The sequence below is a fragment of the Sebastes umbrosus genome, chromosome 24 (genome assembly GCF_015220745.1).
Source record: "Sebastes umbrosus isolate fSebUmb1 chromosome 24, fSebUmb1.pri, whole genome shotgun sequence".
Classification (NCBI taxonomy): domain Eukaryota; kingdom Metazoa; phylum Chordata; class Actinopteri; order Perciformes; family Sebastidae; genus Sebastes; species Sebastes umbrosus.
The window spans coordinates 14735625-14761771 of record NC_051292.1 but is presented as its reverse complement, the minus strand read 5'-3'; the positions used below and the strand labels follow the sequence as shown (position 1 = coordinate 14761771).

General features: G+C 43.3%; 1 protein-coding gene and 14 non-coding genes across 17 annotated transcripts in view; 3 read left to right on the top strand and 12 right to left on the bottom strand.

The window, feature by feature from the left end:
- The window catches only part of LOC119483913 (cilia- and flagella-associated protein 47-like), a 66345-nt gene that overhangs the window by 20925 nt on the left and 19273 nt on the right, over nt 1-26147 (top strand). For all 3 annotated transcript variants that reach the window (XM_037762400.1, XM_037762402.1, XM_037762401.1), the window contains 26 exons: nt 344-569; nt 2130-2247; nt 2853-2980; nt 3211-3311; nt 4338-4448; nt 4573-4798; nt 4888-4959; nt 6827-6964; nt 7313-7394; nt 7643-7738; nt 8092-8284; nt 9784-9881; nt 10425-10541; nt 11661-11795; nt 12231-12343; nt 14305-14455; nt 14667-14755; nt 15997-16083; nt 17999-18063; nt 18181-18317; nt 18866-18971; nt 19519-19745; nt 19839-19980; nt 20179-20306; nt 20843-20908; nt 21171-21314. In XM_037762400.1, coding sequence (XP_037618328.1) covers nt 344-569; nt 2130-2247; nt 2853-2980; nt 3211-3311; nt 4338-4448; nt 4573-4798; nt 4888-4959; nt 6827-6964; nt 7313-7394; nt 7643-7738; nt 8092-8284; nt 9784-9881; nt 10425-10541; nt 11661-11795; nt 12231-12343; nt 14305-14455; nt 14667-14755; nt 15997-16083; nt 17999-18063; nt 18181-18317; nt 18866-18971; nt 19519-19745; nt 19839-19980; nt 20179-20306; nt 20843-20908; nt 21171-21314 — 3296 coding nt within the window. The remainder of the gene's footprint in view (nt 1-343; nt 570-2129; nt 2248-2852; nt 2981-3210; nt 3312-4337; nt 4449-4572; nt 4799-4887; nt 4960-6826; nt 6965-7312; nt 7395-7642; nt 7739-8091; nt 8285-9783; nt 9882-10424; nt 10542-11660; nt 11796-12230; nt 12344-14304; nt 14456-14666; nt 14756-15996; nt 16084-17998; nt 18064-18180; nt 18318-18865; nt 18972-19518; nt 19746-19838; nt 19981-20178; nt 20307-20842; nt 20909-21170; nt 21315-26147) is intronic.
- On the top strand, nt 11011-11092 carry trnas-uga. Its single transcript has one exon. It is a non-coding gene; the product is annotated as a tRNA-Ser (tRNA).
- trnas-uga lies at nt 13274-13355 on the top strand. The gene has a single exon. It is a non-coding gene; the product is annotated as a tRNA-Ser (tRNA).
- trnag-gcc lies at nt 23916-23986 on the bottom strand. Its single transcript has one exon. It is a non-coding gene; the product is annotated as a tRNA-Gly (tRNA).
- Nucleotides 24105-24175, bottom strand: trnag-gcc. The gene has a single exon. It is a non-coding gene; the product is annotated as a tRNA-Gly (tRNA).
- trnag-gcc lies at nt 24291-24361 on the bottom strand. The gene has a single exon. It is a non-coding gene; the product is annotated as a tRNA-Gly (tRNA).
- trnag-gcc lies at nt 24477-24547 on the bottom strand. The gene has a single exon. It is a non-coding gene; the product is annotated as a tRNA-Gly (tRNA).
- trnag-gcc lies at nt 24665-24735 on the bottom strand. The gene has a single exon. It is a non-coding gene; the product is annotated as a tRNA-Gly (tRNA).
- On the bottom strand, nt 24852-24922 carry trnag-gcc. The gene has a single exon. It is a non-coding gene; the product is annotated as a tRNA-Gly (tRNA).
- trnag-gcc lies at nt 25037-25107 on the bottom strand. Its single transcript has one exon. It is a non-coding gene; the product is annotated as a tRNA-Gly (tRNA).
- On the bottom strand, nt 25223-25293 carry trnag-gcc. The gene has a single exon. It is a non-coding gene; the product is annotated as a tRNA-Gly (tRNA).
- On the bottom strand, nt 25411-25481 carry trnag-gcc. Its single transcript has one exon. It is a non-coding gene; the product is annotated as a tRNA-Gly (tRNA).
- On the bottom strand, nt 25598-25668 carry trnag-gcc. The gene has a single exon. It is a non-coding gene; the product is annotated as a tRNA-Gly (tRNA).
- Nucleotides 25786-25856, bottom strand: trnag-gcc. The gene has a single exon. It is a non-coding gene; the product is annotated as a tRNA-Gly (tRNA).
- Nucleotides 25974-26044, bottom strand: trnag-gcc. The gene has a single exon. It is a non-coding gene; the product is annotated as a tRNA-Gly (tRNA).

Genomic DNA, 26147 nt, shown 5'->3' with positions numbered 1-26147 from the left:
CTAAATCTAAATTGAAGTGATACTCAGTTAAAGAATGTCCTTGTGCAGCCTCGATCATTAAATCATGGGGCCTTAATAATCTTAAGTGGACCATAAACAAGGAATTATGTTTCGCCCTGGGACACAGCCTCTTAAGGCAAACTGAGAGCTACAGGCCGCTGGTTCTTTTTTCATTTTTGTCCAATAGTTTTAGAAAAATGCATTAAAACTCAGTGGAGTTTTTGTGGAGGTGCACACCATTCACAGGGGTTATGTGGGGTATACAAACCTACACGCTGTGCTTGATGCACAATTATACATTTTGTCTGCACCGACTGACCTGTGTGTACATTTGTTCTCCTAGGGTCCGCTAGAGTGACCAAACTGTCCCTTCCTCTTTACCTGGGAGACGAGGGAGGGGAGGGGATGGAAGGAGAGGAGGGACATCAACCCTACAGAGAGCTGTCCATCACTATCACCCTCCAGCTTCCCTGCATCACCATCCACCCCCCTCAAATCCTCCTGACACCAGTACCCCTGGAAAGCAATGCAACTGCCACACTCGCCCTGAATGCCTTAGGATATGCTAGGTTGGTTTATAAACACACACACAGACACAGTGTTCTTCTGTTCACCCCAGGCCAAAAAACTGTCCCAGCAACTGTTTTGATTATTTGGATCATGACACACAGACAGCTGCTCTGCGATCACAGTTGTAGTTGTCAGCTTTTTGGGAAAGCTGAGCAATAACATTGATGGATTTTTATTGTATTTACATTTTTCTAGCTTGTGGCAGTTTACCAGCTGTGTTGAGCCACTGGAGCTGAATGTATGCAGAGGAAACACTGCCACACACACAAACTGACTACATTATTCATTTCAGTGGGGTTTTTATCAGTCAAGCCAGGAATCCATTAACTGGCAGGTCTGCACTCATGTTGCTTACATTGTAAGCCAACTAGCTAATCCACATTCCTTGGTGGTTTACGTTGTTGTTCAGATTTCAGAGTGGACAGCAATCTGGTTGCACTATTACAGTCCTGGCAGCATTTTCTGACCCAAATCCCTGTGACTGAACTGAGGAGCAAAGGGCATCTCTTCAAGAAAACATATCCCCAGGGCACTGTTTACGCACTATAATATCTATATAAAAAAGGGATGGGGATCGAGACCCAGTTCTATAAGGACCCGGTTCCAAATTTCTCAAAACCCCAAAATCAGTAAGGACTGAGTCATGGAGGATGAAAACTAATTTTGGGACGAGAATTAAAAAGAAAAATACCCTGCTAACATTACATCAAAGCAGGGACGTCAGAGCAAGGGGGCTAACCATGAAGGTGCCCCGAGCAGTTGGGGGTTTGGTGCCTTTCTCAAGGGCACCTCAGCAGTGCCCAAGAGGAAAACTGGCACGTCTCCCTAACACTCAGAACTTGGTCCATGAGGGGACTTGAACCAGCAACCCTCCGGTCTCAAGCCAAGTCCCCAAGGACTGAGATGCGGCCTTAACTATGAGGATTCAAAACTCTTCCTCCTCTTCATCTCCCATCTGGATAAGTGCATCTTATCCAGCAGCTCCTCCAACTTTAGGACGTGCAGCTAGCAGGGCCGATTCTAGCTTTTTGGGGGTCCTATGCAAAATCTTGTTTTTTGACCAAATGTTTTACACATACAATATATATATATTTTAATTAAACTTAGCCTTATTGTTAACAAAAAAAAATCTAAACAAACAAATTATAAATAACAAACTAATAAAATGACTTTTTAAAATAAAAAAGAAAACAAGGTTTTGGATAAATTATACATTTATGAACAAAGATAAATCACTTTGGATGTTTGATTTATGTTAAAGGTCACTTTGAATTATTTTAACTGTTCAGAAATCAAACCGTCACAGACTCACAGTTAGCAATAAAAGCAATATCAGTAAGAATTCATTGCCTTCTTGTCTTTCCCCCAAATAATAGAAAAGTATCGATAAAGACTTGGATCGTTAAGCAGTCTCGAAACTGGTATCAATATCCATAAAAATGGTCGATCCCCATCCCCAGTACACTGTACCCACAAGCAATAGTGAGAAGGTTGCTTATAATATTGCATTGGAGCAAAAAGTTGAATGTTGTATCGGAGATGTTCTTCTACCTTTGCAGTGGAATCATGGTGTCAGCTGACGTGGACGAGGTGGAACTGGAGGATGGGACAAAGGTCCAGCCTGTTTCCGTCATCTTTCCAGAGGATAACAACATCCCTGCCCAGAACCAGGATCAGGTACAGCCCTGTACTCACACCAGTTTACACTATTATGAAAAAGTCATGGCCAAAAAAGGATGCTGTTTTTGTCACTTGCCCCAGTGCAGAGTTTTGTGTCATGTGGTCTAAATGCTGTCTACAAGAATCTGTACTGTATTTGTTTTAATGGGGATTTAGGGTATCGGAGATGTTTCCTCCCCACCAAGAAGATATAAAAGTCACACTTATACATCTAAAATTAGTGAATGCACTTTATCCTTTGAAGGTATTCTATCGTCGATGAGCCGGCAAATTAACATACTACTCTAAATGTAATTGGTTTAACTCACAAAGTGATGTAGGTCCACACTATTAGGCATATACCATGGCTGTATTTACAGTATGTGTAAATTACTTTTTCCCACACTCAGTCTCTATTTCATTCTGCTGTCTACAGTACATCATCACACAGTCCAGATACCATCATATCTATATGAATTACAGTCACAACACGAGGCTGCGTTTGAAGAACCCATAACAGCTTGAGCAAAACCCAATTTTGTGCCTGGCTGGCACTTTAACAGAAATACTATCATGATCTGTGGAATTATCCCACTTTTCACACTTTTTATCTGCAACCATAGAGACATCCAGCAGGCATTCAGAGCCAGGAGGCTGATGCGACCTCTCTAATCTGCAACGTGTCCTTCTGGTCCGCCATCCCTCTGTCCCTCTGCACAACCATCACCTTCACTGACCACCTCCACAACAGGTAACTGCTTATTCTACAACACATCTCTTTTTCTTGTCTCGTAGTCTTTTTGCCTACTCGACGGACTCAACACATTGAACACATTGTCGGTTTGGTCTTTTCATGGAATTTGTTGACAATAACAAAAATAGAGAATATCAACAGCATTATCCTCTAAACCCATAAACTTAAAGTTGATTCAATCCACTATCTTGACTTTTATACTTTTTCTGTTTGGTCTCTGCCGTCAGGTTCAAGGTGAAGTTGTGCGCTATCGCTGACAACTGTCTGTTGACAGTCTGGCCCCAAATGGCCGCGCACCGCTCCGCGCAACAGATAGTTCTCAAGACTGGTACTGGCACTCTATACATACACAAACACACACACAAAGTACCTATATGGAGCATGGATAGACTGAAGGAGGAAGTTTGGAAAAACTGTTGGGTATTGGTGGAGTGGCAGCATCTGGTGAACAGTCAGTGAGTGCTAAAGCTGTAAAGGAAAGCATTCTTGCCACATGAATAATTTCTAGGGCTGTCAATTGATTACAATATTTAATTACGATTAATCATGATTGTCCATAGTTAATCGCAATTAATTCTAAATTAATTTTGTATCTTTTCAAAATGAACCTTAAAGGGATATTTGTCAAGTATTAAATACTCTTATCAACATGGGAGTGGGCAAATATGCTTGATTTATGCAAATGTATGTATATATTTATTATTGGAAATCAATTAACAACACAAAACAATGACAGATATTGTCCAGAAACCCTCACAGGTACTGCATTTAGCATCAAAAATATGCTCAAATCATAACATGGAAAACTGCACCCCAACAGGCAACAACAGCTGTCAGTGTGTCAGTGTGCTGACTTGACTATGACTTGCCCCAAACTGCATGTGATTATCATAAAGTGGGCATGTCTGTAAAGGGGAGACTCGTGGGTACCCATAGAATCCATTTACATTCACACATCTGGAGGTCAGAGGTCAAGAGACCCCTTTGAAAATGGCCATGCCAGTTTTCCCTCGCCAAAATTTAGCATAAGTTTGGAGCGATATTTAGCAGATAGAAGGAGGGAAGTGGTTGAGGTTGAGAGTGTCGAGAAAGACCTATAGGGCTAAGAAGAAGACTTTATACAAGCCAAAAGAATGATGAGGGCTGCACCTTTCTGAAGTCAGTCGTTTCTTTACAAAATAACAGACAACAGTGAAATATACCCTCCATAATATCCCAGAGCCCAAGGTGATGTCTTCAAATTACCAAAGATATTTACGTTACAATGATACCAACTTGAGTTTGCAGCAATGATTATTTATTCAACACTTTTCTCTCCTTCGATCTGATTGGTTTATATGTGACTGCCATTTAGGGGCCACAGCTGTTGAGGCGATCCTTCAGCGCTATCACACACCAAGTACTGCCTCCGTTTCCACTTCATCATCCTCGTCGTTTGACAACATTTCATCAAACAAGAGCTCAGGTCAGAAAATCCAATGTACCATGCAATTGTATTTTGTTTGTAATTGTATTTCTTTATTTGTGCGTATGTCTGAGCAGGAGTGTGTTTTTACATTCTGTACTGTGTGTGTATCTGTCCTCGTCAGACTCTTTTCCAGACAGTGACAGTGTGAGCAGTCAGGCCAGCAGCACTACAGACGTCTCTCCTAACAGCGACACTTCAAGCAACCTTGGCGCCCCAGAATTCCCTGCTGCCAACTCAGAGGAAGGACTGTATTACCAGAATGTGTTGTTGGCTGTGGAGAGGTGGTTCAGCCTCTTTGGGTGGCCGAGTGGACCACACCCTATCTCTGTGCCACACACGCTCAGAAGGTATGTTTCCCAATAGTTCAGCCACATTTTGAGACTAGATGACTTTCACTTTTCGGCACTTCTATAATAAGTCTCCTCTCTCCCTCCAGAGTTGTGTCCAAAATTCAAACCAATCCTTCCGGTGGACGGACTTATCGAGTCAGTCAAAATAAAGACTCCAGGTGTGTACATGAGTGATGAATTTTCTGACACACCCTTTGAGCAGATAGATGAAAATGTTTTGTAGTTGAGCTGTCTCAAATGAGTCATCCTCAAGCTGAAAAGTCAGCATGACAAGATAACATAGAACTGGATGTTTAAATCTAGTCAACAACCATGATGGAACTAGGGTGGGAATCACCAGAGGCCCCACGATACGGTATTATCACGATACTTAAATCACGATATAATCTTACTGCGATGTTAAACATTTTGCGATATGCCGAGTATAGTGAAAAGATATATTGTGATTTATTACCGTTTGTCAACATCTGTTTTATCTTATAAAACACAGTTTTCACTCTATTCATCTCAGTTTTCATTCACACATCTAGAGGTCAGAGGTTAAGGGACTCCTTTGAAAATGGCCATGCTAGTTTTTCCTCACCAAAATTTAGCCTAACTTGGAGCGTTAGGTAGCGTTCTTCCCGACAACTAACATGACATGGTTGCAGTGTTAATTTCGTTAATGAAAACTATGACGAAACAGGACCTTTTTTTTCCATGACGAAGATGAGACAATGACGAGATGGTACCAACGTCATTAAACACGACAACTGTGACGATATCACACATTCAATATCATTGACGAAAAAACAGGAGACTAAAATTTAGTCTGTAGTAAAATCTCTTTATATTTGTCATCTTTCACCTTTCACACACACACACAACACGCTGTGGCGGCGCTCAGTCCGTCTTTGTCCTTCTTGTCTCACACCTCAGTCCTGAACAATTGTGCTACTATAATGCATAAAGTTGGCGGTTTGCGGGTCGGGTTGTGTTCGGGTGGTTGAGTAACATATTTTTACATGTTGGGTGGGCGGATTGACTCGAACTAACTGCAAAGCTGCATTCTTCATCATTCAACCAGTGTTTTTCATCACATAATGATAAGATACAATTTTATGTGAAATAAATTTGGCTAAAATGACAGAAATATTCAATATAATCTGATGACTAAACAGGATTAAGATTAAATAAAAGAAAAAATAGCTTACAAAAATAAGAGAAAACATTTTGACTAAAATCAAATGACTTCTCAGCGACTAAAACTGGACTAAAATGTTTTGAGTTGTCGTCGGCTAAAACTATGAAGGATAAAAACGACTAAAACTATGAAGGATAAAAACGACTAAAGCTAGTCTAAAACTATAAAGGATAAAAACGACTAAAACTATGAAGGATAACGACTAAAACTATGAAGGATAAAAACGATTAAAACTATGAAGGATAACGACTAAAACTATGAAGGATAAAAACGACTAAAGCTAGTCTAAAACTATAAAGGATAAAAACGACTAAAACTATGAAGGATAACGACTAAAACTATGAAGGATAACGACTAAAACTATGAAGGATAAAAACGATTAAAACTGAAGGATAAAAACGACTAAAGCTAGTCTAAAACTATAAAGGATAAAAACGACTAAAACTATGAAGGATAACGACTAAAACTATGAAGGATAACGACTAAAACTATGAAGGATAAAAACGACTAAAACTATGAAGGATAAAAACGACTAAAGCTAGTCTAAAACTATAAAGGATAAAAACGACTAAAACTATGAAGGATAAAAACGACTAAAACTATGAAGGATAAAAACGACTAAAACTATGAAGGATAAAAACGACTAAAACTATGAAGGATAAAAAGGCTCTTATGTGCAAATTGTCGGTCTCATAAAATAAGTCTGATAGAGCGTTAAAATGGGTCAAGGAAAATAGAAGATGAAGCTGGAATTGAAGTTCTGGTGGGATTTAATTTGATATCATTGGGCATTGATCCGTCTCTAGATGCAAGGGACATAACTATTGTATTGTTGTGTCCAGGTCTGTAGTGGACATGCTGCATCACCTGACTGGTAAACAGATTCCTGGTATTCCTCACTGTCAGGTGTTTACAACTGATATAGACCAGCGCACCAATCAGCTGCTACAACAGCATGAGGCTATGCTTACTTTTCTCAGGTAGGTCTTACTCCCAGATACCATGCTACAATGCTGCTGACTAAAGCCCCTTTCAGACATGCATTTTGTTACCTACATGTGATAGAAATTTGACATGTTGGTCCTGTGTTTGAATAAGTGATTGATTCACTTTTATGTAGAGGTCACAACAGCAATCTCACAAGGTCAGACCTAGTAGCAATAAAAGGTAAAACTTGACATAAATTAAATTTTTATTTTAGCAGGTTGTGTCATTCATAACAGACCGCTTCTGTATGTCACAATGTCACAATTGCAGATAGATGAAGCCAGCAATGTCACATTTTCCATTTCTGAAATTGTTTCTGATCGTTGTAATTCTGTGTTCAGGGTGCAGGGAGCCTGCCTTTGTCACATCACACCAGAGTACTTGCTGGACAAGCAGGAGTTCAAACACTGGTGCTCCCTGCAGGTACAGATACACATTCACACACAACAATACCGTCCTAGACCTACTCCATGTAAATAAAATTGTATGTCCTATAAATCTAATTGTCGAGCATTGGGAGACGGAAAACAATAGCTCGAGTGATGCTTCTTCTTTGCTAACAATGAAAAACCCATCCCGGTCTCACTCATGGTCTCTGTCTTTACTCACACACAACGTATTTAGAGCTTCTTGTGCCTTATATATACATATAATATGTGTATTTCTCTCAGTCACATGAGGAAGAATTTGGTCTGGACTACAGCAGTGTTGACTACGAGTCTCTGAGCAAACGATCCTGGACCGACGTGCTGCTGCAAATATACAAGGTGAAGAACTCTTTCTGGCAAATGGAGCTGCACTTTCCCCTCTGATAAACCCCTGTACTTTTTATACTTAAGCTTTCTCTCTATTTATGTCTGTCTCTTTTCTTCCATGCAGTGGTTGTCAGAAATAATTGATTATTATTGATTATTATTGATTGATTATTGACGGTCAAAGAAAGGTTAACTCAAAGGTTTGATTTATTTTTAACTCGTAACAGCTGATCAATGGAAGCCTGAGAACATTTCTGTACTTGGGAACAGCTTGTCAGTGTGTCTACCTGTGTGAATGTAAAGTAGAGTCCGTCTCATCCTGTTAAATACCAGTATTGAACATTCCTCTGAATATATATGCTCAGGTGCTGGTGTTGTGTCGCGTGTCCGAGAGCGGTTTGACCAACACGACTGTGAACCGTGACGACGACGATGATGGAATCCTCCCTGTCGGCTCACAGCCGCTGGCCAGTAACATCTATTCATCCTTCGAGCTCCAGCTGCTCTCGTGGCTCAACGTGCACTACAGGAGCATGAGGAGGACTGTGTGGGGAGCAGGTAGGACACACAACATGCACAAACACATGTACAACTTTTTATAAGATTCAAACTCCGTAGGTTTTATTTGTCCCATGCTCATACACTAATGAAAGGTGGCATACTCTGGATGCTTTGCTAAAAAGGCTAGTGTGCAATGGATTAATAATAATTAGAATAGATAATTAATAATAAAAACATATTATCTGTTCAAAATGTACCTTAAAGGGAGATTTGTCAAGTATTTAATACTCTTATCAACATGGGAGTGGACTAATATGCTGCTTTATTGTAAATGTATCTATATATTTATTACTGGAAATCAGTTAACAACTCAAAACAATGAAAAATATTTAGCTTTGACAAAAGTATGCAATAAACATGCAAAATGGAGTGTAAATATACTTGGGCCGTACCAAATGTATTTTTTATTTTACATTCTATTGAGGTTTTCGAATGAAGCTTCGAATGTCTCACATATTTTATGACGTCATCACCCTAAAAAAATGGGTTTTTTTGGGATGCACCAATACCGATACCAGTATCAGGTATCAGGTCTGATACTGTGCTCATGTACTCGTACTCGTATTCGCAAGACGGCTCCAATACAACAGCCCCGATACCACTTTACGGCAGTGTGACGTTAACCTCTCATCACCATCTTTTGGGTCCTATCGCACGCGCTCACACTGCACCTCCCCGATGGTGCGGGCGAGACAGGCTGGTGGTGCACCCGACCCCGTGGGGCCGGGATCCCACCTCAGCCAGCCATCACTTACATTAAGCCACGGGGTTTTGCTTGCACCCTCTGACTCGCGTGTGCGTTAGACTCCTTGGTCGGTGTTTCAAGGCGGGTCGGTCGGGTTGCAGACATCACCGCAGACCCTTGGCGCCTTTTACGTGGGCCGAGCCCCGCTCTGGGGGCACAACGTGGCTGGGGTGCACTGAGGACAGTCCGCCCCGGTGACACTTTGGCCACGGCCCCAGGAAGCACCTTCGCCCCTGGCCTTTCCAAGCCGACCTAGAGCCGGTCGTGGCGCAACGCCTCGTATGCGGGAAACCCCAGTCTGCCGTGTGTCGCTCACACCCTCCAGCTTGCTGTTAACGAGGGTCTTTTGGCACAGAGGAGTACTCGTATCGGTACTCGGTATCGGCGAGTACCCAAATGTAAGTACTTGTACTTGTACTCGGTCTGAAAAAAGTGGTATTGGTGCATCCCTAAGTTTTTGTTATTGTGGTTGTTTTTGTTGTTAGATTGCTGCAGTGAAAAGGTTGTGTTTGAAGGGCTAAACGCCAACAAATATGGATTGAAGCAGAATATTTTGTTGTTGTTGTGATCCACAGTTTAGTTCACATTGACTTCTGTTGTGCTGACTGTATGAAGAGAGAAATATGTGTTACCAATTGTAAAACCTGTAATATCCTGCTGTAAGGCTAAAGGCAGTGTTTGTCAGTACCTTTCGATGCCTTGATATGTATTCCTGATTAATAGGTCATTTCTTCACGGTAATGTTTCTCAGGTGGCGTCCCACCAGTACGCTGGATAGTGAATTTTGACCTGGACTTGACAGATGGACTGGTGCTAGCTGCTCTGCTTGCTGCCTACTGCCCTTTCCTGGTCAGTGTGTGTGTGCATCATTTTGTGTAGACCTTCTTCAGCATGTGTGAGACAATGAGGGATGCTGGTTAATGTCTTTAAGTGGCACTGGGATTGATGTGATGAGGATGTAATTAGTCCTGAGATAAGATAAGGGAGCCTCTTATCATGCTAAGCACCATTTTCTCTGTGTGTATGTGTGTGTGTGTGTGTGTGTGTGTGTGTGTGTGTGTGTGTGTGTGTGTGTGTGTGTGTGTGTATGTATGTGTGTGTGTGTGTGAGAGGGAGAGAGAAAGAGAGAGAGAGTGAGTGGTGGTGGTTTTACCTGCAAGAGTTTGACAGAGAAAATTTGCCTAAATTCCAAAAGCGTCTCTCAGAATTTGACCTTTTTCATGCAAAAATGTGACTTAAAAAATCAGATTTTACAGAGCACGTATTGCTACTGAGCAATGGGTAACAGACAACCAAGTGGCAGTGAAAATATAGATCCAAATGAAACATGTGGAGTTACAGATAAACCATGTCATAGTTTTTAATTCCCTGTCCAATTGTGTTCCTAACTAGATCTGCAGCCACTTCCGGAGGATGTACACCACCACCAGCAGCCTGGAACAGATCCTTCACAACAACATCATAGTGGCCCAGGCCTTAACCGCACTGTGTCTCAACCTAGATGTGCAGGTAAATACCAGATGGGACCTGAGGGGTGTTTCTGACAGCAAGACCACCAGCTTAAACCAGCTACTTTTTAGGTTTAGCTTCATCTCAGGCTTAACTAGTGGTACAATCAATCAGCCAGACTGAAACATAGTGTTTTCTACAAAGACCCCTTTGAAAATGGCCATGCCAGTTTTTCCTCGACAAAATTTAGCGTACGGTTGGAGGGTTATTTAGCCTCCTTCGTTACAAGCTAGTATGACATGGTTGGTATCGATGGATTCCTTGGGTTTTCTAGTTTCTTCACTTTAGCTTTAAAACTGAGCCGACTACAACAACACATCGTTTATTTTATTCCATGCATTCTACTACTTTGTCATAACCAGGCACAGTAGCATCTCGTTAGTCGAGTTACTGAAGGCCACCGTAGTTCTCTGACACGCTTGTGAAACTGTGGTTCCACAGGTGTATCGTCCCAGCCATAGCAATTGCAGCTGTGATGGCCGAGTGGTTAAGGCGTTGGACTTGAAATCCAATGGGGTTTCCCCGCGCAGGTTCAAACCCTGCTCACAGCGTTTTATGACTTTATGGGCAGCAGTAATTCAGTCTTCAGTCACTCAGCAGTGGCTTGGGAACCGGAGGGATCACCGCTTCATCCACGCACGGATCAAGCACGGATTGTGGTCTGGTAGCTAGAGTGCTGTCACGATACAAAAATTCCATTTCACGTTACAGAGACACACGGTAAAATAACGCGTGCTCTGTGGGGGTATATGTGTTGGCCGGATAACAGGAGATGCTTGGACAGATTCAGAAAAGATGGTGAATCTAATGTCAATCAATTGGATGCAATCTGCAACCACGCCACTAGATGTCGCCAAATCCTACACACTGTACTTTTAATGCAGCTTATAATGAGTGGAGCGTGCAAGCAATGACTTGACAGAGAAATATTAGCTAATTACTGCATGAATTACCTTAATTAATGACCTACTCAGCATAACTGGAGATGTCCAATAAATCATGATGATGATGTCAGAGATTAGGCAGCGCTTCCTGTGTCCCTGTGTGTCCCTGTGTGTCCCTGTGTGTCCCTGTGTGTCCCTGTGTGTCCCTGTATCTGAGTGTATGTTGTGTGTTCAGCCCACGGACTTGTCAGACCCCAATCCAGTGCAGATGTTGATTCTGTGTGTTCACCTGTACGAGAGGCTGCCTCAGTACCGGCCACTGCACACCATCACTCTATCGGGAGGCCTGCACAGCACCTTCAGCAAGCAGGTAACACACACACACACACACACACACACACACACACACACACACACACAGCAACAAATTTGATCTTAGTAGACACATTAATAAAAACTTGTAAATCAAATAAATGAGCAGTGTGAGACTGAGAAGGGCTCGGATAATAAGCTCCCGGACAGATAATGACACACACAGACACACATTAACAGGATTATAGACACACACATACATTAATAGGATTACACCCACACACACACACTAACAGGATTACAAACACAGACAAATATGCATCTGGGTAATGATCCACATTGTCAGGTTAAGCCACATTACAAGCCTAACAAAAACTGATGTCAGTTTGCCTCTGCTAAGGAAGATGGATTTCATTGTTGTATTGTTTCCTGGCAGCGGTATTTGTCTGTATGTACAGAAACTCGTCTATTTCTGTGTTCCTTTTTGCTACAGGTGCGTCTGAAAAGCCCATCCTCTAAGCCGATCAAATACCAGGTCTTCCTTTTAGGGGAGGACGCCCATCTCTTCTCCCTCCCCGATGGACCTACTGTCACCATTCCTTCAAAGTATGTCTTTTACCTAGAAAATTTAAATCACTACACTTTTAACAGTACAAATTTGTACAAAACTTGCAAGAAACTGGGTTTTGTTTGTGCAATATTTTATATCACAGAGGATTCTGTAAATACATGTTAATCACTAGGGGTGGGGGAAAAAATTGATTCACCTATGTATTTTTTTTTAATGCCAGAATCAATATATTTGCTTCATTTGAGTCTATGTGGAGGTAAAAGGAAGTTACCGTTTTTATTGTTGTAGTCTGAGGGTCAGCGTGGATACGGCCTGCACCCTCCCATGTTAAATCCAGCGTGGTAAACACTACACATCCAGTAAAGGATGGAAACACTTTGGGTTTCACACATTGACAGGAAAAGCAGAGCTAGACATCACGGCTAAATCTGCATGCTAACTCTGTCACGGAAAGGAAACGTTATCTTAACTTCGAGCCGGCCGTCACTCTCATCTCCGTGGTCAAACGGGCCGACGCTACAACTGTAGAGCACCCATATACTGACATTTATGTTAAATGCATTGAAACGGCCCCGATGGAGCTGACCATGGATGGATAAAGAGAACGGAGCTGACGGGAGAGCTAGAGACCACTTTGGAGAAGTTAGAGGAAGTAGACACGTGGGACTTCGTCCGGTTTTCGAAATAAGGTGTTAACAAAGGGAACTGTATATACAAAATACATCTATGGAAATAAGATTGATTGGATTATATTCACTAGAAGTATAAAACATTACATGTCCCTTATTAATTAAAAAGGAAATACCACTAATTAGTGAGGGAAATGTCTTTATTCTTTGATTTTTGGGTTGCTGAAAAAATGTATAAATAATTACTAACTCGCAATACATATCGAGTTGGCACTGAAGGATCGTGATAGTATCGAATCACGAAATAATTGTATCGTCCCAGCTGTGTTAATTGCAGCTGTGATGGCCGAGTGGTTAAGGCGTTGGACTTGAAATCCAATGGGGTTTCCCCGCGCAGGTTCGAACCCTGCTCACAGCGATGCCTAACTTTAGTTCCATCCTAATCCTGCACGAACCAAGAACGGACTGTGGACTGGTAGCTGGAGAAGTGCCAATTTACCACCTGGGCACTTATAGTACCATTCACAACCCAACTTATTCTGAAAATCCGATGTATATGGCATACTAAGAGATGTAGTGACACTACTAAAAGCCTGTAAATAAGGGAATGAACTGAGCAGAAAGCCTAAGAATCAAAGGGTTAAAACACCTTAAAATTAAACATGAGTTCCTTAACTTAGTCCCCATGAGTGCCATTGTCTTCAAATCATTTCATGGTCTTTAAAGAGACGTTTAGATCTCTTGCAATTTGTCTCAAAGATTGACCTTCATTCAATCATCCTTTTCTGCCATATTTTACTAACTGCTGCCTCTTTTTATGGTATTAATGGAACCAAACCTGCCAACCCTTACAGAAGGGAAGGTCAAAGAAACATCTCACATCTTACTTTTATACCTGAGCAAGCAGTCTAGTATTTCGTCATGCACATAACTGGAATGGGATTGAAATCAGCTTACTTTGGGTGACCAATAGAAATTTGTATTATAATAAATAATATAATAAATATAATTAAAAAAAAATATATATATATATAGGCTATAGGAAAAACCCTCCTCAACATGTCCAAGTTGAGTGAAATCGTTTTTTCCTTGAGACTGTAGCTCATTAAAATGTACCAGTCTTTCTCTTAAGTACGGCTTCTCCATAAAAAAAGTCCCAAATTGAATCCCTAGCGTCACTATCAGAAATACTGTCTTTAAGGATATTGCAATTATGCAGGAACATATTAAAATTCTGCTGATTCATTACTGTCATAACCTGAAAATGGGAGGTTGTGGGATAAAATGATTGAGTTGTAAAAGCACTGTGGAGGGCTTTCTGGTCCCCGTAGATCAGAAAATGGATTAATTTGTGTTGATGTTCACAGGGCGAGCACTGAACTGACTGTCCACTTCAGCTGCTCCGTCATGCAGCCCATGGAGGCAGTCCTCCTGCTCGTCTCCAGCTCTCCTTTTGACCCATGCGGCACCACTCTCTCCTTCAATCTGAAGACCGAAATCAGTCACATCACACCCACAGTGAGTAGAGAGCTACATTTACTGCACTACTGACATAGTTCGGCTTCAAGCCTCACTTACTGATTTGTTCATAGCTTACTAATCATCTTTCTTTCTGACTGAATCGCTGAGCACACATCACACATACCGGTAGTTTGGAGTGTGTTTCTGAAGCCTACTTTCTAATGATAGCCAGATGACAGACTGTCTCCTCCCTACTGTCTCTCCTTAGAACACTGTCAAATGCAAGTCTCCATGCTACCAGCTGAAAGTGATCCAAGTGCCCATAACTAACCCTTTCAACAAAGACGCTAAGTTCAGGTAGGTGTCTGTTAGGGGTGGGAATCACCAGAGGGCCCACGATACGATCTTATTGAGTATTGCGATAAGATATATTGTGATATATTATCTTTTTTCAACTGCAAATTATGCAGATTGTCAACATCTGTTTTATCTAATAAGACACAGTTTTCACTCTGTTCATCTCAGAGTTTTCATTCACATATCTTGAGGTCAGAGGTCACAGGACCCCTTGGAAAATGGCAGTTTTTCCTTGCCAGAATTTAGTGTAAATTTGGAGCGTTATTTAGCTTTCTTCCTGACAAGCTAGTATGACATGGTTGGTACCAATGGATTCCTTCAATTTTGTTTTCGGTTTATTACCTCATTTAATTTTTATTTTAAAACTAAAATTGTAACTTGCGCACTTGTTGTACTATGTTTATATTGTAGTAGTCTGGTATATTTATAGTGTATTCTAATATATTCTTAATATTGTGTATACTATAGATGTTTATCTCTAGTGTTGATATGTATATTTACTATTCCTGTACATTGCCTGGACAACATGCTGCTGTGACACAAGCACTTCCCAATTTGGGATCAATAAAAGTACATCAATCTATCTAGTTTCATATGATACCGGTATCTTCAGACTGAGCCAGCTACAGCCTGTCTTAAAGACAGTAATGTCGGTCGGGATCACGGGTCTCAGAGGGTTTTTAAACCATAATTACCAATTCGACAAAATTTTACATGACATGGTTGGTACCAATCGCTTCTTTTGGTTTTCTAGTTCCGTATGATACCAGTATCTTCACTCTAGCTTTAAGACTGAGCCCGCTACAACCTCTGAAAGACAGAATAGCGGGCGATTGTTAGGAGGTTCATGGTTTATATAATAAATCGATACTTGATGTCTGTGTATCGATACAATATTGCCACGCAAAATATTGCGATATTATGCTGTATCGATTTTCTCCCCCACCTCTAGCGTCTGTGTCCAAATTCACATGCATGTTCGCAAGTTGTGACTGTTGAGAATCCCCTCTTGACATAAAGGTGGAAGTTTTAAAGGGTCTGTGCACCCAAATAACCAAAAAAGAAAAAAAACAGATAGCTTTGGTTTTATTTGCCCAGGTTTTAGATATAACTGTCTGTCTGTAACTGATATATATTCAGTACAATGGAGGTGAATGGAATTTAGTTTGCACTGTTTTTTTGTGTTGTTTTGCTGACTTCAAACCACTCTGTTGTGTGTGTGCATGTCATTGTGTGTTTAGGGTTGTGCTGATGGAGTCTCCGTTCAACCCACTGGAGCCTGAAAAGAAAAGAGACAGCCTCGTTCAACAGGCCTCCTCCAAAACCAAGTAACACATGCACTGTTCTCACACACACACACAAACACACACACACACACACACACACACACACACAAACACACACACTCCTAACAAATTAAATGTCAGGACTGAGGTCTGAGACAGGGACAGACAAGCGGACTCGAGTGCCGCCTCCTCCTGACCTTTTGACAGCGCATTACGTGGTGGTGTAACGGAATGTGTTAAAATCACGTGCCGCCACCGCGGCTGGTGTGTGTTTGAGAGAGAGAGGGGGAAGAGAAGGTTATTGAACATGATGCTTCTGTAAGTTATTGATAACTTAGGCCTACTTGGAAAGCTGCTTTGTCACCTTTTGCCCTGCCCGCCCGAACCTGCAATATTTTCTAGTAAACTCACCCGAACCTCTGGTGTGTGTGTGTGTGTGTGTGTGTGTGCGCTCAGCTGAGAGGTTGTGTACCTCACATTTATAGGCTTATTAAATTAACTAATTAATTATCTTTACATTGCGCTTTTAGACATTGAGTTGATTTAGTAGATTCTAGTCAAGTGATTTAGGTTTTGTTATTTTAGAGTTATTAGTTATTATTATAGAGATACGTATATGTATGGCGTTTAATTACTATCGAAACCTGCGCGCGCACAGAACAGTATCTGCGAGCGGAAAAGCTTCGTTGCGAGGGAGGATTTCTGTTTGTGATATTTGGAGGAGTGGATGGTCACGTGTTCTGTGCTCTATCATTGGACAACGGTGTCACATGTTCATGAATTATTCATGTTCTGCCTTCGCCGTCAGAGGCTGTAGGTGTTGAAAGTGACCAATCAAAGGAGCGGACACATCAGCCACTGTCTATTCCATCCCCGCCTCCAAAGTCTCAAGTCAACTTGATGAGCGAGCGCGTTGAGCAGTTGCGAGTGCGTAGAGAGGGTTGAGCCAGCGCTCTTCACAGCCTCGCGCTCATGAGACTGCAATTGTGCACGCGGAGCAGAAATGCTCGCTCGCGATGATGCTTTTCCGCTTGCGGATACTGTTCTCTGCGTGCGCGAGTTTTGATACTAATTAAACGCCATATATAAGAAAAGTCTTGCTTGAAGTCCCGCTTTTCCTCTGTAACATGGTGATGTCACCAAGTAACACATTTGCATAATACCTCCCTAGCGGCTAGTTTGGCACACACTCAAACAAAGCTAGTTAGAGCGGAGCTGGAGCGGAGTCCAAAGAGTTTGGTTCGGTTGACAAGTCATAGCAGACTGGGCCTTTTTTGGGGGGGTGAGGCAGGGGCTCAAACTGAGCGTTTCAAACTGAGCGTTTCAGACAGAGGGTGAAAGAGGTGCTTTGAGAAAAATACAACCTTTTTTTAACATTAAAGCATGTAAACATGTTCCAGAAGTAACCCAAAATACAGGTATGCACCTGAAAATAACCATAATAGGTCCTCTATAATATCGTCCAAAGATAAGAGAACACATGTAGTCTAACCTACCACTGGGAAAAATACCACTGATAGCAGTTAACTATTATGAATGCAAAGTACCACAGTACCAGGCTCTGTCTTAAGCAGACCTTCCAAGCTAGCTACTCATAAAAGCTGAATTACACATAAAATCATCTGTATAGAGTTGTTTTAGAGAAGCTCAATGAGAAAGACAGGGTGTTCCTCCTTCTAGTCACTGCTTCAGAAGGTAGGTGAAGGTAAAGCGAGATAAAGTATGAGGCTGTTCCTCAGGAGAATGCTGGGATGTCATTAAGAATAGCAGGTTAGTATGCATCGCTCACCACCTGAGACGTCTTCAAAGCCAAACACTCCACTTCCTCCTCCTAGTCAGGAGTTGACTGAGGATTAGAAGTGGGACTGAGGTCATCTATGAGGCAGCTGAATCGGGTTGTGTAGTCTGATATCCATATATTATAAATTATTATTTTTTTCTCTCCCTTCTCTTTCAGTATAAAGAAGATGAGTTCAGACAAGAGCTGTGGGGAGGAGATGGAAGGGAAATGCTCAGATGTCGGTAAGTACGAACACACACATCCTCCGTGCGGCCTTAATTACTGTTTTTGCTGAGTATACTACCTGTATTCACGTCTGCTAGGTTGTGGTCTATTAAAGTTTGTGTGTGTGTGCCCAGATGGTGAATCCAGTGAGTTCCTGAGCGAAGTGAGGAGTGTTTGTCTGAAGCCAGGCCAAGCAGACACTCTGAACATCCACTACCTGCCCTTCTGCCCCAGCACCAAGTACTGCTCTGTGCTGCTAGTTTGCCCACAGGTCAGTGTGTGTGTATGTGTCTGGGTTGTCTGTCAATTCCCTGAAATAGATGTGTTATTGTGTGACTTTGGTGAATCCAAACTAAACACCAAAGTCACACAATAACACAAACAAACTAACCAATCGAGGCAGCGGTAGACCAGCAGCTTCCATGGTTCTGAGAGGTAAAATTACTGTTTTTATCATATGAAACTAAAATGGTGTATTTGAACATTTCTGCATTCTGGGGTCCCTGAACAGTCTTGAATTACATAAATTGGGTATCACTGTGAAGCTGAGACTTTTGTGGTTCCAATTAGCCCAACTGTTTTCATGTGTGATGATGTTAGTTCCCAAAGGAGACATTTTATTGTAGTAAGACCATTTTTTTAAACTTGACATCACTGTATAAAATGCTGCTAAAGTAGCACAGATAGCCTGGCGATTTTATCCGCCACTGCCAACAATTTACCTGCATGTGGCAGGTGCTAATTTCAGACCCTGCCAGCCAGTGTGGCAAGTGACCCTCATTTCTTCACAACCATGTCTGTCTCTGTGTGTCCGTCTAGGTGGGAGATATGGTCTACATGGTAAAGGCCACAGCAGAGTTGCCTCTTCCTTCCCCTCTCACTGCCAGGCCCAGTGCTAACATAGTCTCCATCCCCAGCAACTCTGGTAGGAAACCTGTCACCCACATGTTCCCCGTAACGTATTTTATGGCATCAATCTGATTGAAACTAAATGTTGTTTACTGTAGCTGTGTTTCCATTTATCTGATTTTATTAACATCACTCGCCATCGCAGGACACCAACATGAATTATCATTGAATCATTAAACATTTAAATGCAAATATCTTCCCAAATTGGTCCTAAAAATGTTGTGCAACATATTTAGTCCACAATTCCTCAGTGGACACATTGTTATGTTGCATTCACGCCAAGAGTGAAGCGCATGAGTTGGACCGCCGGTATCATTAATGTTCATTTGTGCTAGACGCTAGAGAGTCTTCTCTCCATAGATACCGACAACAAGAAATAACCACTGTTGCTGCTTTGCACATATTGTGGAAGTCCCAGATATGTCAGAAAATGTGATAAGAGCATATTCACATTTAGGAGGCACCAGTAGTAATAATTCTTTTCAGCTAAATATGAAGTAGTGTATTGAATAGTCAATAGCGAATTAGATAATATCAACATGGATGTTTCCCTCCACCAACAGGCTCAGCTGTGTGTGTATCAGTACTACGCCTACAGTGCAATGTGGGGCAGGTGTGTGAGGAGCTGTTGCGTGTGCCGCTGGTCAATATGGCGTGGGAGCAAGCTCTGGCCTTCTGGGGTCAGCAAGGCATGAGCGCCGATGAACACAGGAGGCGGACGCTGACACACACGTTGCATAGCAGCACCGTGAGGGCGACCACAGCTGTACGCAAGCTCTTCAAACATCAGGTACGCACACGTGCACTCGCCCTACAGTAGGAAGCTGTGAATGGTTGGATGGTGACCACATTTTACCTGCTGTCCCTCTCTTTCTCTTTTTAGGCCCATCTGCTGATAGGTGTTCCCCACAGCAAAGCGGTAGAATACAGTGTGGATGTTTCTTTGCCACAGTACTTTGCTTTACCCAGTACTGTTACAATACCTATAAAGGAAGACACCAGCATACCATGGGAGAATCCGTCAGGTACACACACATAAATACCTGAAGTCAAAGTTAACGTGGTAATAACGTCACTAATTTCTTTAAGACATTAACGCATTCAACAGCAGCACACCAGAGTTTTGGCTGCCTTCTTTGGCTTGTTGAGTAAACGTCAAGTGCTAATAACTTCTCTTTTAATCCTCCTCCATCCCTGAGTCCCCTCTACCCTTTGCTCAATAGATTGCGGCTGTGTGGACATCCCATTACGGTTCCAGGCGGACTCTGTGGGGCGATTTACATGTCAGGTGGTCCTGAGATCCTGGTGTGATACCAGGGTCTATGTGCTAGAGGCGCTGGTTACTTCACAGGTACATACCAGCTGATATCCACACACTCTTGTCACAGCGTAGGAAAGCACAGTGCTATCACTAGATGAGTGACAACTCTGTTCAGCTCATGGTGGAATTAGCTCGCTAGCTAAGTAGCCAGCAGTCCGACCAGCGGGCTTGTGGTCAACAGCAGTACTGTAAAGAGAAATTGAGGGCGTATAAATCTTTGGATGCCTATAGTTAACTATGCTTCAGTAAAGTCAGTCAAAAAGAGAGTCATACAATATCGGCGAAGCGTTTTAGAGATGTAGAGAAAGGGTTGCTGCAGTTAGCAGAAGGCTAAATTATGAGTAACATTTACTCTCCATCTCTGAAACGCTTTGCCAATATTGTAGCTCGGTAGAACCTCAAATCACAGTTTGTCATCTCAGATGTATGCGATATCTCAGCCCACTGCTGGTGTTAGCCTCCAGTCTTTCCTTTGTTTTGCCTCCAGCTAACACCGTGACGTAGTCATGACGTTAAGTTTTGGTTTATGTGGTTTATGTTACTCAAACTCTCATTTGTGACCACAGGGGGGATCCGTCCACTTGGACTTCAGTTCGCCTGCTCACCGCTCAGTCACACAAGACATACCACTGGTGAGGGATGCAGCCTGTGTGCGTGCTGCTTATTAAGGACTATCCTAAAAGCATTTGATTAATTATGAATCATAATAGTTATTGCTTCCATAATGAGAAAGTGCTTTCTTGGAAGAGAGTGGTAATCCTGAATGCACAGCATGGTTGAAATGTAGCTTAAAAGCAGATGATGTTATGTTGTAAAATTGCTTTTAATATATGGCCAAAATGTTAAATAATGGTACGTTCAAGTCAAATTATCAGGCCTGTGTGTCTCTCACAGCACAATGAGACCCACCGAGACTGGAAAATGCAAGCTGAGGTGTGTGGTGAAGGATTCTATGGCCCAGAAGTTTTTGATGTGCCAGCAGGGACAAGAGCCTGGTACCCCCTCACCTTTCACCCTTCTGCACGATGCATCGTCACGGTAATGCCTTGTTTTTGTTGTGCTTTCTTTGTGCTTTCTTGCTTGTCTTCCTTTGTCTTGCTATTTAACTTCCTTGCTTAATATAGACTTTCTGATAGACCATGACATCTTTACCGTGTGGTGGCCTTGGATATTCAGGATAATTCAAGCAGCAACACTAAGGAGAAATCCCACTTAGAAATCCCCTGCCACCAATGCTCATCCACCCAGCCCTCATATTTGGCCTTTCTTCTCATTAGCCTCCTCCGTTCCATCCTCTCAGGGAACAGTCAGCTCAAGTAGCAACACTTATCTCGATGCCTCAGACAGCAGCACGCTGTCTGGCTTTCCCTTTTTTTAAAACAGTCTTTTGATAAGTGTTCTGCAATTTAGAATGTTAGCTGATCCTGTACAGTGAGGAATGAATACCTCACAACTTCTTTCACACATGGAGAACGTTGGAACAGAGAGAAGAATGATTTTTCTTTCTCAGTGATTCATTCGTTTAATCATTAGAGGACTAGAAGTTTATATACAGTATATTAGGGCTGTCAAAGTTAACATGATAGTTAAGTTTTTATTTTAGTACCTGTGAGGGTTTCTGGACAATATTTGTCATTGTTTTGTGTTGTTAATTGATTTACAATAATACATATATACATACATTTGCATAAAGCAGCATATTTGCCCACTCCCATGTTGATAAGCATATTAATTGGGGCGTCTGTGACTGAGAGGGTAGAGCAGGTCGTCCACCAATCGGAAGGTCGGTGGTTCGATCCCCAGCTGCTCCGGTCACATGTCGATGTGTCCTTGAGCAAGACATTTAACCCCAAATTGCTCCCGAAGGCATAGCCATCGGTGTGTGAATGAGTATTTAGATTAGATTCTGATGTGCAAAGTTGGCACCTTGCATGGCAGCCAGCAGTGTATGAATGTGTGTGCGAATGGGTGAATGCTGACATGTAGTGTAAAGCGCTTTGAGTGGTCGGAAGACTAGAAAAGTGCTATATAAATGCAAGTCCATTTACCATTTACCATTAAATACTTGACAAATCTCCCTTTAAGTTGCATTTTGAATATATATCTATTATATGAGTGAGAAGTTAAAAATATAGAAAATATATTTTAAAAACCTTGTATCTATAGATGTATAGATTATAGAATTTTCCCTTATTTATCTTTCCCCAACAGCAATTGGAGGTACGGAAAATGAAAAATGACTCAATACATGTCAATACATAAATAAATGTAGAAATAAAAAAAAATAAATGAATAAATATTGCAGTGAAAACTGCTCAGCCTCCCCGGGAAAGTTTATTCTCGGGTGCTTGAAAGGAGACTCCGACCGATTGTGGAACCTCGGATTCAGGAGGAGCATTGTGGATTCTGTCCTGGCTGTGGAACAGTGGACCAGCTCTTTACCCTTGCGGGGCTGTTGGAGGGGGCGTGGGAGTTACCCATCCAGTCTTTATGTGCTTTGTGGACTTGGAGAAGGCTTACGACCGTGTCCCCCGGGGAGTCCTGTGGGGGGTCCTGCGGGAATATGGGGTACCGGGGTCGCTGTTACCCAGCCATCCGGTCCTTGTATAACCAAAGTGAGAGCTGCGTCCATATACTCGGCATAAATTCAAACACGTTTCCAGTGGGTGTTGGCCTCCGCCAGGGTTGTTCCTTGTCACGATCCTGTTTGTGATTTTCATGGACAGGATCTCAAGGCGCAGCCGGGGGGAGGAGAGTGTCCGGTTCGGGGACCTCAGAATTGCGTCTCTGCTTTATCGAATTGTGACCTGCAGCACGCACTGGGGCGGTTTGCAGCCGAGTTTGAAGCGGTCAGGATGAGAGTTAGTACCTCCAAATCTGAGGCCATGGTGCTCTGCCGGAAACCGGTGGGTTGCACCCTCCGGGTGGGGAGTGAGTCTTTGCCCCAAGCGAAGGAGTTTAAGTATCTCGGGGTCTTGTTCACGAGTGAGCGAAAAATGGAGCGGGAGATGGACAGGCGGTTCGGTGCGGCGTCTGTAGTTATGCAAGCGCTGTACCGGACCCTTGTGGTGAAGAGGGAGCTGCTGGAAGGCGAAGCTCTCGATTTACCAGTCCATCTCACCGATTTACCAAGCTCACCTATGGTCATGAGCTTTGGGTAGTGACCGAAAGAATGAGATCGCGGATACAAGCGGCCGAAATGAGCTTCTTCCGTAGGGTGGCTGAGCTCAGCCTTAGAGATAGGGTGAGGAGCTCAGACATCTGGACGGAGCTTGGAGTAGAGACGCTGCTCCTTCGTGTCGAAAGGGGCCAGCTGAGGTGGTTTGCCTCCCTTTGGAGTTTTTCCGGGCACGTCCAACTGGTAAGAGGCCCCGAGGTAGACCCAGAACATGCTGGAGGGATTATTTATCTGGTCTGGCCTGGGAATGCTTCGGGGTCCCCCAAGGAAGAGCTGGAAAACGTTGCTGGGGAGAGGGACATCTGGAACTCCCTGCTCAGCCTGCTGCCCCCGCGACCCGGGCCTGGATAAGTGGAAGAAAATGGATGGATGAATGGAGGCAATACATGAAAAATACAAACATGACAAAAAGAAAAAATATATGTATTATATAAATATATGTGGAGGGGGGAAAAGTGTGTTGCATTGGCCGGGAATCGAACCCGGGCCTCCCGCGTGGCAGGCGAGAATTCTACCACTGAACCACCAATGCATTTGTGCATGCTAAAAAAGGGGGCGGGGCCTAACTAAGAGACATGCTGCTGCAGGCACTGGCTGTGCTGTTCATTCTTGTGTTCCTTAAAATGTATGTAGAGGGGGGAAAAGTGTGTTGCATTGGCCGGGAATCGAACCCGGGCCTCCCGCGTGGCAGGCGAGAATTCTACCACTGAACCACCAATGCATTTGTGCATGCTAAAAAAGGGGGCGGGGCCTAACTAAGAGACATGCTGCTGCAGGCATTGACTGCTGTTCATTCTTGTGTTGCTTAAAGTATATGTGGAGGGGGGGAAAAGTGTTGCATTGGCCGGGAATCGAACCCGGCCCTCCCGCGTGGCAGGCGAGAATTCTACCACTGAACCACCAATGCATTTTTGCATGCTAAAAAGGGGGCGGGGCCTAACTAAGAGACATGCTGCTGCAGGCACTGACTGTGCTGTTCATTCTTGTGTTCCTTAAAATGTATGTGGAGGGGGGAAAAGTGTTGCATTGGCCGGGAATCGAACCCGGCCCTCCCGCGTGGCAGGCGAGAATTCTACCACTGAACCACCAATGCATTTTTGAATGCTAAAAAGGGGGCGGGGCCTAACTAAGAGACATGCTGTTGAAGGCACTGACTGGGCTGTTCATTCTTGTGTTCCTTAAAATGTATGTGGAGGGGGAAAAAGTGTGTTGCATTGGCCGGGAATCGAACCCGGGCCTCCCGCGTGGCAGGCGAGAATTCTACCACTGAACCACCAATGCATTTGTGCATGCTAAAAAAGGGGGCGGGGCCTAACTAAGAGACATGCTGCTGCAGGCATTGACTGCTGTTCATTCTTGTGTTGCTTAAAATATATGTGGAGGGGGGGAAAGTGTGTTGCATTGGCCGGGAATCAAACCCGGGCCTCCCGCGTGGCAGGCGAGAATTCTACCACTGAACCACCAATGCATTTTGCATGCTAAAAAGGGGGCGGGGCCTAACTAAGAGACATGATGCTGCAGGCACTGACTGCTGTTCATTCTTGTGTTCCTTAAAATGTATGTAGAGGGGGGAAAAGTGTATTGCATTGGCCGGGAATCGAACCCGGGCCTCCCGCGTGGCAGGCGAGAATTCTACCACTGAACCACCAATGCATTTTTGCATGCTAAAAAGGGGGCGGGGCCTAACTAAGAGACATGATGCTGCAGGCACTGACTGCTGTTCATTCTTGTGTTCCTTAAAATGTATGTAGAGGGGGGAAAAGTGTATTGCATTGGCCGGGAATCGAACCCGGGCCTCCCGCGTGGCAGGCGAGAATTCTACCACTGAACCACCAATGCATTTTTGCATGTTAAAAAGGGGGCGGGGCCTAACTAAGAGACATGCTGCTGCAGGCACTGACTGTGCTGTTCATTCTTGTGTTCCTTAAAATGTATGTAGAGGGGGGAAAAGTGTGTTGCATTGGCCGGGAATCGAACCCGGGCCTCCCGCGTGGCAGGCGAGAATTCTACCACTGAACCACCAATGCATTTGTGCATGCTAAAAAAGGGGGCGGGGCCTAACTAAGAGACATGCTGCTGCAGGCATTGACTGCTGTTCATTCTTGTGTTGCTTAAAATATATGTGGAGGGGGGGAAAGTGTGTTGCATTGGCCAGGAATCAAACCCGGGCCTCCCGCGTGGCAGGCGAGAATTCTACCACTGAACCACCAATGCATTTTTGCATGCTAAAAAGGGGGCGGGGCCTAACTAAGAGACATGCTGTTGCAGGCACTGACTGTGCTGTTCATTCTTGTGTTCCTTAAAATGTATGTGGAGGGGGGAAAAGTGTGTTGCATTGGCCGGGAATCGAACCCGGGCCTCCCGCGTGGCAGGCGAGAATTCTACCACTGAACCACCAATGCATTTTTGCATGTTAAAAAGGGGGCGGGGCCTAACTAAGAGACATGCTGCTGCAGGCACTGACTGTGCTGTTCATTCTTGTGTTCCTTAAAATGTATGTAGAGGGGGGAAAAGTGTGTTGCATTGGCCGGGAATCGAACCCGGGCCTCCCGCGTGGCAGGCGAGAATTCTACCACTGAACCACCAATGCATTTGTGCATGCTAAAAAAGGGGGCGGGGCCTAACTAAGAGACATGCTGCTGCAGGCATTGACTGCTGTTCATTCTTGTGTTGCTTAAAATATATGTGGAGGG